This window comes from Hypanus sabinus, chromosome 7 (genome assembly GCF_030144855.1).
Source record: "Hypanus sabinus isolate sHypSab1 chromosome 7, sHypSab1.hap1, whole genome shotgun sequence".
NCBI lineage: Eukaryota > Metazoa > Chordata > Chondrichthyes > Myliobatiformes > Dasyatidae > Hypanus > Hypanus sabinus.
Genome location: NC_082712.1, coordinates 116,696,201 through 116,708,926, shown reverse-complemented (window position 1 = coordinate 116,708,926; position 12,726 = coordinate 116,696,201). Strand labels below are relative to the sequence as shown.

At 39.7% G+C, this 12,726-nt stretch overlaps 1 protein-coding gene across 1 annotated transcript in view; it reads right to left on the bottom strand.

The window, feature by feature from the left end:
* The window catches only part of f2 (coagulation factor II (thrombin)), a 105,205-nt gene extending 92,816 nt beyond the window's left edge, over nt 1–12,389 (bottom strand). The window contains exon 1 of the mRNA XM_059975458.1: nt 12,236–12,389. Within this exon, the coding sequence (XP_059831441.1) occupies nt 12,236–12,311 (76 nt within the window). The 5' untranslated portion in view covers nt 12,312–12,389. The remainder of the gene's footprint in view (nt 1–12,235) is intronic.
* Nucleotides 12,390–12,726: the final 337 nt, after the last annotated feature.

The following is a 12,726-nucleotide window of genomic DNA, read 5'->3' as shown; positions in this document are numbered from 1 at the left end:
GCCATACTCTGCCAGAGCCTCGGCAACCACTTTTTTTTTCAAGTGGTTGTCTTGGAGGAAAGATTCTGAGAGTGGCTCCCCCATGTCACAGTGCAGTGGTTTTCTTTTACGAGGCCGAGTTGCGAGCTCGACACTCAACCCGGCACGGATGGAAAGCGTGACTGGGTTCGAACTCGGGAACCTTCGCTCCGGAGTCTGGCGCTGATGTCACTGCGCCACTAGGGATGGTGTTAACTGACTGAATTAGATTTACTCCACTCAGACTTGAGGCCAAGAAGTTCCACTTTAGGCTCACCTGCCCACAAGACCTTCTTCCACATCTTTATAGTATATTCTAAGTGACTCTTTGCAAAGTCTTTGAATACAAGGACAGAGATATGCTTTTTTTTAAAAAGCCAGAGCTTCTTCCTTGCCAATCTTCCATAAATAACCTTTTTGTGCAAGGCCTTAGAGACTGGAGAGCCATGAACTTCATCTCCAGTTGCACTCACTGACTTCTGCTGCTCACACACAGTGACCGTTGGAGTCACAGTCGCCTCTCTTACAAGTGTCATTCTTCTCTGGCAAAAACGTTTAGAGGGACAGCCTGACCTAGCCTGTGTGGCTGTTGCTTCATATTTTTTCCACTTTTTCATGATGGACTGCACTGAGCTATAAGGTATGTTTAGTGCCTTTGAGGTGATCGTGTACCCTTCCCCAGATTTGTGCTTCTCTATAATCATTTCCCTGACTTGCCTTGAATGCTCTTCTGGCTTATTTTGGTTTAGCCTGTTGAAAATCTACCATACAGATAGACCTTACAAAGAGAGAGAGTATTTATTCAGGTGATCCTCTAATTTTCTACATCAACAAATTGGGTGAATACAGTATATTGCACCTGAGGAAAGTTAGCGTAGTAACTACAAAAGGGGTGAATTAATTTTGGTTAAAATTAATTTAAAAACTCCTAATTTTAGTTCTTAATTTTTATAAATTGTTGACAGCTTTTGGAATTTTTCTTTTGATTTGAGATAATCCACAATGTTTTATAGATTAGCTCAAAAAATCTTATTTCAACTTATTTTAAATTTAGAAGATGAGACAGTAAATGTGAACAACACACACGAAATACCGGAGGAACTCAGCAGGTCAGGCAGCATCTAGGAAGAGTGCAGTCTTCAGCAGTGAAATGTGAAAATAGTTGTGGGGACTGAATACTTTTTCAAGGCACTGTGAGAGGCGTAGACAGGGTAGACAAGCGGTACCTTTCTCACAGGCTTGAACCGTCTACAGTTGGAGGGTATATATGTAAGATGGGAGATGGTAAATTCAAATGAGTTGTGTGGGGCAGTTGTTTTACACAGAGAGTGAAAGATGCCTGGAATGAGCCACTTAGTAAATATGATGGAGGTATTTAAGAAGCTTTTGGATAAGTACTTGAATATGCAGAGAATGGAGGAACATGGATCTTCTCTAAGCAGAAGGATAAATTTCATTAGGCATTTAATTGCTAGTTTATTAGTTCAGCACAACATGGAAAAAACTGAAGAACCTGTCCCTGTGCTGTACTGTTTGTTCTATAACAATGAGATTCTTCAATTGATCCAAAGATTCACAGAAAGAACACAAAGCCTCAATTATGGATAACAACAACTTGTGTGAACCGTAAGAGCCCGTCTTTTATTGAATAGTCCTGCACATGATGATGCCTCTGCAAATACAACTGCTTACTGATTGCCAGCACACAGAGTTTTAGTGCCCCAAGGTTCCATATTTTTTTTTATTTTGAAAAATGCATACAATAGTGAAAAAGGTTAAAAGTCAATTTCACACAAAAAAAAATTGACCAAGCTGACAACCATTTATTGGGAATGAATTCTCTTTTAATCATCATCATCCAAAGAATCTTAAGAATTATGCTTTACCAGTTTGATTTCTTGCTTGTTGAGAATGATGCAACTTCAGTTGCAGTGGGACATTATGTCAAGGTTTGCCCTTATCTATTCCAACCTAGCTCCAACACATATTTATCTGCACATCACTGTCCATTACTCAACCATAGTCTTATTACGGCCTGAATGATCTTCAGACATGATGATTATCATCCAGGAAAATCATAAATCAGACTGGTTTAGTGCCAGCAATGATGTACCACAGTAACCGGGTTCATCATGCGGTGCCTTGCAATAACAATGAATTGGTAAATTAGTTTAGAATTGTCACTTGTAGCAAGGTACAGTGAAATTTTTTTTTTACATGTCATCCATAGAGACAATTTCATCACATTCGTGCACTGGGGTAGTATAAAGGAAAAACAGTAACAGAATGCAGAATGAAGTGTTACACAGAGTGCAGTGCAGGTGGACAATAAGGTGCGAGGCCATAAAGATGTGGATTTTGTGGTCAAGAGTCCATCTTATCATACTATGGACTGTTCAGTAGTCTTATAACAGCAAAACAGAAGCAGATCTTGATCCTGGAAGTCTCCGCTTTCTGCTTGATGGGCAGGGCAGAGGTTGACGGGGTCTTTGATTATGCCGTCTGCTTTCCTGAAGCAACGAGTAGAAGAGAGGGTGGTTTCCATGAGGCACTGAACTGTGTCCAGAACTTTCTGGAATTCTTATCAGTCTCGAGCAGAGTAGTTGCCATATCGAGACATGATCTATCTGGATGGGATGCTTCCTGTGATGCATCTATAATAAATTGAGGATCGAAGGGAACAAGCCAAAATTCTTTAGTCTCCTGAGAAAGAAGAGGAGCTGGATCATCAACTTCACAAGCTCTGGCATGATGTCTTTCCTTCTATTTCACCCATTTTAAACACACAGAGTAGATCGCCAACTTCACCAAGAAATTCTGACACATATGCCCATTAGTAATGTCCAAGGCATATGGATGCAAAACCATTGGGTCACTTATTCCAATTGTTCACTTATTCCTGTTATTCCTCTGATGTAACCAAACTGCACAGATCCTGCAAGATGATGCATCAGTGGCCAGCAACAAAGGCTTTGCTGGATCATAATGAACTAAAAGATTCAAACTCAGAAGAAGATGTATCCATTCTTGGGTGTTTCTTGATTTCTTGCCCACCCATTCTGTCTTGTGATTTAACAAAGTCCAAACATGATGCAGAATGTTTTCAGGAGCTATCTATTGTAACTAAAGAATTCAAAGTAGGCATTTAGCTCTGTCAAATTGATTGGATTGGATTCATTCAATACTGCTGAGACTTTGTACTCAACTGAGTGGAGTCCTTCAGCATCCATCTGAAAGCTACGAGAGACTGCTTCTGAGACAGCAGAGGTAGGCTTGTCTTTTTCCAACTGTATCTCGTTTAACAGATCATCAATGCAAACCTTGTGTTCTCACTCTATCCTTCCTGCCACACCCACCTTTGCTGAAACCATCCATTATTCCCTAAAATATGTACAAACCTGATGCTATTCCAAATGAATGCTTGCACATTGAAAAATTCCAACATGAGCATTCAAAACTTCTTTAAACCTTTGTGCAACTTGATTTGCCGGTAAGTGTATAACATGTCATGGGTTGTGAAGGTCTGTCCTCCACCTGGTTGAGCCAATGACTCATTAGTGTGAGCTAGAAGATGCATATCTATCTTTATTTCTCTATTGATTATTTTCTAACTATCTATATAGCACTTCATGGTGTCATTACAGAAATGATTGGTAGAGCAGAATCAGAAAACTCAACCAATGTCTGCTTCTTGTTACCTCTTCAGCTTTTCCCCAATTTTTTTTTCCTCACTGCAAGATAAAGGTTACGTGTTGAAGAATGAAGGTGTGCCATCTTCGTTCAGATTCATCTTGGCTTCCATCCCTAGAATTCCTTCAAGTTCAATATGAAATTCTTGCTGGAACTTGTCAATTATAGCTAATACATAAGGTACATTTAATGCAGGGTTCCACAACCTGGGGTCCATTTACCCCTCTGTGAATGGCAAGAGTCCATAGCATTAAACAAAGGTTGAGAACCCCTGGTTTAATGAAAGGTTGATGAAAGAAAAAAAACCTTGCTTCACTCTCACTGTTTCTCACAGTCAGTTGGATTCTTTCCCAGGTGTAAGTATGAAGGTCTATGATTGATTCCTTGAGCTTCATCGCACCATTTGTCTAAAACTGCTGAAATTCCAGTTCACACATCACCAATAATGCAGCAATAGTGCCATTCGCATTGGCAATTTCTTTCCTTCTGACATACAGAAAGATTGACTACATTTCTAACAAGATAAATAGCTCAAACAGTCCACCCAGGTCACCACTTTCTTCCCTTTAATGCTAACATTATTCTTTCTCTTTCTTTGCAACAGGCTTAATTACTTCAGTTTTCAAGATGGTTTGCTTTGCTTTCACATAAGGAATTGAGAAATGTCCTTTGACATCTCAATCATAGCAGACCTTTATTCCTGTACTCATTAGCCCAACTTTGTTTTCTGTCACAGGGTAACATCTCCCTTCCAGATATTCTTCCTTTTCCACAAAATTCATTGAAACCCAATTCACATACACTGGGTGTTCAATCGATGATGCAGCAATTCTCATGCTTTTGGCCATTGCCTGCTTGAAGTGGAATCTCTTCACACTCTTTGAGTACAAAATTTCTTGGATTCCACAATAAGACGGTGGCACAGTAACGGAGCTAGTACAGCTGCTTCTTCATATGTCCTACAGCCTTAGTTCAATCCATACCTCCAGTACTGTCCGGGTGGAGTTTGCATGTTATCCTTGTGACTGTGTGGGTTTTCTCCAGGTGTTCTAGTTTCCTCTCAGGTGCAAAAGATAAATATGTTGGCACTTGAAATGGCCATTGTAAATTGCTCAAAGCAGAAGGTATCTGGGGGAGGTGAGATGAATTAAAAAAGGATTGATGTAATTGGATGCCTTATGATCAGTACAAACTTGGCACCATGACTCTATCTCCACAAAATCTATACTACAGTCTGCGTTCACCAATGTATCTCAAATCTGCAACAAATCTGTTAAACTTGAAAACTGAGACTCAGGGTGGGCACTCACACACTTTAACCAACTCTACAAAGGCAGAAAACATCAAAAATATTCAAACATTAAAGATTAACTTTTGTGTCACATGCACATTGAAACATCAAAACATCAGCATTGTTTGCATCAAACGAGCAAGGGCTGTGCTGAGGGTGCACCACAATTTCTGTCACACTTCCAGCGCCAACATAGCATGTCCACAACTTAACCGGAACCTGTACATCTTTGGAACGTGGGAGGAAACCGGAGCACCCAGAGGAAGCCGGCATGGTCATGGTAAAACTCCCCACAGCAGGAATCAAACCCTCAGCAGTGGTTTGCTGGTGCTGTAAAATGATCAATCAGACACTAATCAGTGTGTCTGCTAACACTTACGGAGGGAGAAACAGTGCTAATCTGTTGGGTTGATAATCCTTCACCTCACTCTGGCAGGACCTAGCAAATTTTCACCATCTAGTGCGCCTTTGCAAAATGGACTCCTGTCACTTTGGAATGTTACTTAGAGACAAAATGTTCTTTCTTTCTACATATCTAGCCCAAAACTCAATCACACTATAACAAAAGGTTATGATTAAAGTTTGGCCAACATATCTTGCACTGGAAGAGCAATTGAGGCCTACTTTGGGTTCTGTTTGGGGCTAAAATCTTCACTTGTACACTGCGACAATTCAATTCGGGGCCACCTTCATTGGCAAATGAGACAAGGTCACAAACCAATCCTCTCCCTCCCTCCTAAAATCTCACTGGAGACAAGGTAAGCGAAACAAAACATCCTGCTCAGCTACTGGTTATCTCAACAGCTTAATTCATTTGATCCAAGCACAAAATGAAATAATGTAAAGTCTTGGTTTGTATTCAGATAGAATATGTGCAAATTATGAATTGTCAACTGTTTATTCTGAAACTACTTAGTAGTTCGGACAGCAGTTTTGCAGGGAAATACTGTAACGTTTTTAGAAAATGAAAAAAATGTACATCACCAGAACATTACTTCTCTTTCCACAAATGCTCGTTGACTTGCTGCTCTCCTTTAGAATCCTCTGCACTTATTTCAGATTTCCAACATCTGTACTATTTTGTATTTGATATTTCTTACTATAATTATTGAGTGGCCCCCAAATACAATTAGTGGTATGCAATTGTGAAATCGGATCTGGAATTATCTGCTACAAAAAGCTCTGGACATTTGGGAGATAAAGGAACATGGAAATGAGAGTTGAAATTTTTTATTCACTATGAGATTGTGGTTGATCTGTAACCCAACTTCTACCTAATTTTCCAGTTTCCTTTTGCTTATCAAAGAACATGGTAAATTGAATTATGAATTAAGTGCAGTGTGTAATGCCCTGGTTAAGATTTCTACTACTTTGCTGTGAGGTGTTTTTATTTTAACAGTTTCCTACAAAAGCAGTGTTTCCTGCTAGTAAGAGTGTTTTGGTTTTGGCTGAAAATAAGGAACCATGTTGTCCAACTTGGGAATGTTGTGCCAACCAGTCAGGGTTATCTTGGTATGTGTTGTAGCTTTCTGCCCAGTGGGACAACATGGAACATTATTGAGAGCTAGGCAGGATGAGATTTTTGAAGGACAGCAGTTAGGTTTCAGTGGGAGCAGCGGAGCAAGGCATGTGAAGATGTCACTGAATGCCATTGGAAGGAGAGCCCTTTGTAAGAAGTGCTTTGTGCAGATAAATGGCTCAAAGGAGGGAAGGCCAATACTCCTGAGTTAGCCAGTTCATTTGAAATGGTCTTCGAGGGAAGCTCGAACTGTGTCTGGTGTCTTTCATGCAGAACATAAGTGAAGTGATACACAATTACTTCAGAAACGAGCTCCAAAGTTTATATGCACATTGGACTGGTTTAACCATAATGGGCCCTTTTATCTTTCTTTTCTTTTCCTGTTAGCATTTTGATAAAGTTGGTAAATTGGTAAACATACTTCCTATATTATTTTATGCCAATGTACCATCTGTCATTTCTTGACACCAATGATTTTGTCTGTGGCTATATTTATACAGCATTCACTACAATCAATGTTCCTCCCCAGAACATTCCAACTTTCCTGTTTGGTTGAATCCCAAATCATACCGAACGAAGATGTATATTGCTTATGAAAGGAGGCCTTCTCACCGCTGAATCACCTAGTTGTTAGCAGAGCTAGCTTACAAGGCAAGTTTGTATACAAGCCCAGTGAATGACCTATCAGCAAAATGTCTCGCAATGCACCTGCTGGCAAGAGCTTCAACTTCTATCTTCTTTCACTTCTGGAAAATTCCAGTTGGATTATGCCTTTGATTCCTTTATCAGTGGAAACAGCACCTACTGTCATGTTTTGTAAATTGAAAGCATTAACTAATTCAAAGGAAGACACGGGAGTCTGGGAATATGGGTCTAACTATGTTTTTAATTTAAGCAAGGCATCACATGTTAGTGTGATGACAAGCATTTCATATAGTTATACATATAACTCATAATGAATTATTTAAATGAACAAGAATGCTTCATCAATCAATATATATACAAGATTACTCAAATATTATTGTAATATTAAATACACAACACTCTCCCCAGCTTGGATATAAACTCCAACTCAATACAGTATGCATCTCAACTATAAACAAAGTATATTAAATAATATAACTGCCGTATACGGACATCTAGACCTAAAGATTTAATCGCTGTGGAGGATTTCTTACTCTTGTGGGATAACGTTTTTCCTGACAAGGGGATCACTCCGCTTGTCAGATGAGACTTGTGGCTATAAAACAATCTCAGGATCTGGGGCTTCCTTCATGGTGGTTGTAGGAGTTGACTCTGAATCTGCAGGAAGTTTTTCTGGCAATGATAGCCATCTTTCTTCTTCCTCCTTCTAGTTTGTGCATCTTGATCTTGGGAAGGTGCATTTAGTTCACTGGAGTATTCTCTTACTAATCCTTATATTGCGCCCTTTGTGATCTGGTCTCTCCTCTTGATCTCCTCACCCACAACATTATCTTCTATTTTCTTATCTCTGTTGACTCTGTTCATCCAGCTGGGCTTTGGTCTTTGCATCTACTTTTACAAGCTGCTTTTTATCTCCCCCTTGAAGTTCATGAAATCACCTTAATGCACACAGAGTAGATTCTGGTTCTTTATATTCACAAAAGCCCAAATGTTTGCAACATTTTCTGAAGCTCCCTGAAATCTCTTCTAGCTTAAAATCAAGCCACATTTCACAAGTAACTACCTGATTAACATATCAGAAGCTTTCTCAGATATGTTCCCTACAAAAACAGTTGTAGTTGGACCACTGCTTTCATCACTTTCACAATTTATCTGAGTAGCATGGTCCTTCCTTGATCCAATATGCTTTCCAACTAGAGGCATAGAAGTTGGCACCAAACCTACTTGTTCTCCGTTAGGTAACAGTTCATGGTGTCTGCTATGGAGGCAGCTGGGGCATCATCCAGTACCTTTCTTAATTTGCTTTCAGTTGACCTTATTGTAGGGGATGTGGCAGGCAAATTGTGACTGAATCTCTAATAAAATTGTAGTTGTCTCAGCCAATCACAGCGGCACAATGCTGCCCTTCTGCTGTTACCACATACAAGCTCAATGCAGCTTTTTGCTTGTTGTATTTCACTGTTTCAAATGTCTTTTTTCCAGTATAAGTTCTGAGTTGAATATCTGCAGTTGACAGTTCATTATCTTTAAAATGCCATTCAAATTCATTTTGTGAGATGACTGAATTCCATTTTAATTAATTTGCAGTTCACTTCTCGTGTAAGCCATATTGCTTGTCTATCGCCAGTTTTCACATTGTAAATCACAAGGCTACCCAGTCCTGTCACTCTCATCATTATCAGATTTTTCATCAATAGCACGCAGAGTAGTGCTCTTTTTGATATTACAACTTGCGTTTTTAACTTTTTCTCTTCCTGAGTGGTCTAATTATTTTTGTCTGCCCAACATGTGTTCTACTTTGTTGCATTTTCTGCAAGTTTGATCCTTAAACCTGCATTGGTGTGGTGTGGTGTATGTCAGCCTCTACCACATCAGTAATACAATTCGTTTGGCCAGGCAGGCCTCCCTCTAGATGCTACAGTTTTGTTCACACTAACTTTCATTCCTCACTGCCACTCAATTGCATCTCTGTCTACAGTTTCCATTGAATCAGCAATTTCAACTACTCTTAAACGTAAACTGTGCTTCAGTTAGGAGCCACTTCTTAATGCTTTCTTGTCAGATTCCACAAACTAAACTATCTCTCAGTGCATCATTAGGACCATTACCGAATTGATAATACTCAGAGAATCTCTTCAATTCAGCCATGGACGTTGAATTGGATTCCCCTTCCCTTTGATTCAGTTTATGAAACTTAAAGTGTTCTTTAATCAACAATGGCTTTGGTTCTAAATGTTCCTGCATTACTTTCATAATATCAGCAAAGCTCATTTTGGCTGGACCAGTTGAACTTCAAAGGAAACTGTGTGCCTTTAAACACAATGAACTCAGCAAAATTGGTACTCATTTGTCATTGGATATTTCATTAGCTTCAAAATATTGTTGAATTAGCTCAGTCTACATATTCCAGTTATCTTTTGTGTAATCAAATACATCAATTTTTCTGATGTAGCCAGCTTTTTCTATTCTTTTTTTAATGATTTATTATGACCCGGTACTCACTCTTCATGTACTTGTGAATTGTTCCGTTTTCAGCCTTTTTTAAAAAAAACAACTCCATCTTGTCTCTGCTTGGGTGGGGCTGCCTTTTTTTTTTAGCTCACTGTTCCTTGCTGTGTTTTTTTTTGTTTTTGAATATCTTGCTGTGCTTCAACAGGCCAGTGATGGGTTTGTTTTAAAAAAAAACCTCATCACCAATGTTATGTTTTGTAGCTTCAAAATATTAACCTATTTCAAAGGAAGACATGGGAACCTGAAACATGTTCCTAACTATATGTTTAATTTAAGCAAGGCACGCACTTATCACATGATAGTGTTACGCCTGCAGCCCCCTCCTTTTTGAGAATAGCAGGATCGCTATTGATTTGGGTCAGGAGACCCAGGAAAGGAGAGAGAAGAGAGAGAGAGACGTTCGGAATGTCTTGACCCCCCCCCCCCCCCCGGCGATATAAAAGCTACGGGAAACGGCCATTGTCTCTTGGAGACGGACTTGTGTATTACAATACTGTGCTACGTGGAAGCCCTCAGGCAAAGTGGACTGGTTGAGGGAGGGATTGCATCACCCCCAACCTGATTGACATCTGAGACCCTGTGAGTCAGGATAAAAGAGGGTCTGTGGGAACAGCCCCTCAGACGCACCAGAAGAAACGCTAGCGATCCCGTAATAGCGGAAGCCGGTGGGAGGAGGCCACGTGCGTTCAGTTCCATTTGCCCCGGAACCAGTGGCTTTTACCACGGGAGAATGGCTTTTAGCTAACAATGGGGAAACCAACTCCCAACGACTCTCGAAGGGTTGACATCATAAAAGGACTGGGCAAGTTTTAACCCGTCTTTCTCTCAAACCAAAACGCTGCAGCTTGAACGAACTAACAGTGACTTTCGTATTTCCTTCGGACAATGCATTATCCCCTAGACAACAATAGAGCTATTTCTTATTGATTATTATTATACCCGCGCTTTTAGATTTAGTATTGATGACGTATATTATCTGTATGTTTGCATTGATATTATTTTGTGTATTTTTATCAATAAATACTGTTAAAATAGTACCATCAGACTTCAACGGACCTCTCTACCTTTGCTGGTAAGCGACCCAGTTATGGGGTACGTAACAATAGAGTGAGGGTATATGTAATTCATGCATATATACATATAATGAATTACTTAAATGAACAAGAATGTTTCATCAACCTATATATATAATTACTCAAATATTACTGAAATATTAAATACACAATGGCTATTTACCTCATCAGTTCCCCTTAATATTTTGCACTAAAATCATCTTTTTAAATTCCTGGGAATAACATCTTAATTTTCCTAATCACTATTCATAATTTAACCCTTTGCTGTTCCATACACCATCCTAGTGCTCCTTCTAGAGCCAATGAAGTACAGAGCTCACAACTGTTCAAAATGTTCCAAGGGTATCACCTAGCTGGGCCTATTATAGCTGTGGAAAAGCTTCAGGCTACATATTTCAATGCTTTAGTAGCCCCCACATACAAATTGGAGTATTTAGTAGCCCCCATCCTCCAATTCTAACACTAGGAACAACTTACAGAGGTCAATTAATCTCTCAACCCACATGTCTCTTGGAAGTGAGAAGAAAACCCACTTAGTGTCAAGGAATACACATAAGCTCCACACAGTCAGCTCGACTGAGCCCAGGTCACTGGCATTGTGAAGTAGCAACTCTACTAGTTTGCCACCTTAGCAGAGACAACTTGAAAAAACTATAACTATTAATTTCAACCATCAACAGCTCTTACGTGGACAAATGAAATGAATAATCATCAACAAAATAGGCATACGACAAAACTAAATGTCTCTGGACTTCTCAAATAAACAGAAAGGAAACACCAGTAATCAGGAGAAATAAATGAACACATGAGGGACAATGCTGGTTTTCCATTCTGCCTAATCCTTTTCTGAAGTACTCAAAGGAACAGATCCTTTAAGGGTATTTCTCCAGTCAGGCAAGTTGTCAAGATCTGCACCTCATCTCCATTAAGCAATCCATATCCCACGATATCCTTATCTAATGTCAACTGTCTCTGCCTCCTCTGTCTTTGGGGGACACTGGGTAAAACTGTAGTTTGATTTCTTTCCTAAAAGACCGCATGTTCTGGACTCCCAATCCCTCTCTATATCTTCCATCAGCATCCTTTACCATCATGCTGAACTTAATCGAATGATTATTTAACCTTCCAAATGTAGTGAAATACAAGCAATCCCAATCTTTCTGCATCATTTAGCTCTTTAAGCCCTCGTATATTTTGATAAAGTTGCACTGTACTTTTTCAATTTCAGCATTTCCTTTCTGATGTACAATTCATAGATCTAAATCCAATGTTCCTGATAGGATTCCACTAAAGCTCTTATCCAACCGAAGCACAACTTTTTCCTCTTTTATTCCACTTTTCCTTTGTATTCCTTCTCTTTCCTCTCTTATATTAAGTCATGTGAAATTAACCTTTGTTGTTTGGACCCTCAACGCCTAAGTCACTGACAGTAGTCCCATTTAACACCTCTTATAACTATAAACTTGTATGAGCAAACAGCATACATACCATTCTCAGACCGGCAAAATTGGACTACGGTGAGGATTAAAATCTGCAAAACCAGAGAATCTCTGATTTGCCGCATTGTTATCAACTGCTGGTGGAAGACTAAAGCTAACAGAGGCTACAGAAATGTCTTAGTTAATAATACACCATGTGAGTAGAGGGCGGCTTGCAAAACAGGGGGGTCAAATTGCATAAGCACAGAAGCTGCTTTTTTCTCTGAACTCTAGTCCAGGCACCAGAATGTTCTGTTTAGCAATTAGCCAGTGAGGAGGAGGAAAGGAAGATGTGAATTTGTCACAGTGATGCAGCTGACATAACCACGGCCTTGCAGTGTCAGAGAACCAGGCTCAATCCCGGCCTCGGGTACAGTTTTCACATTCTCCATGCTTGGGTTTCCTCCAGGTGCTTAGGTTGTTAAGTTAATTGGCCCCTGATGCCTAGGCGAATAGTAGAGTCTAGGGGTAGTTGATGAGAAGGTAGGGAGAATAAAATTT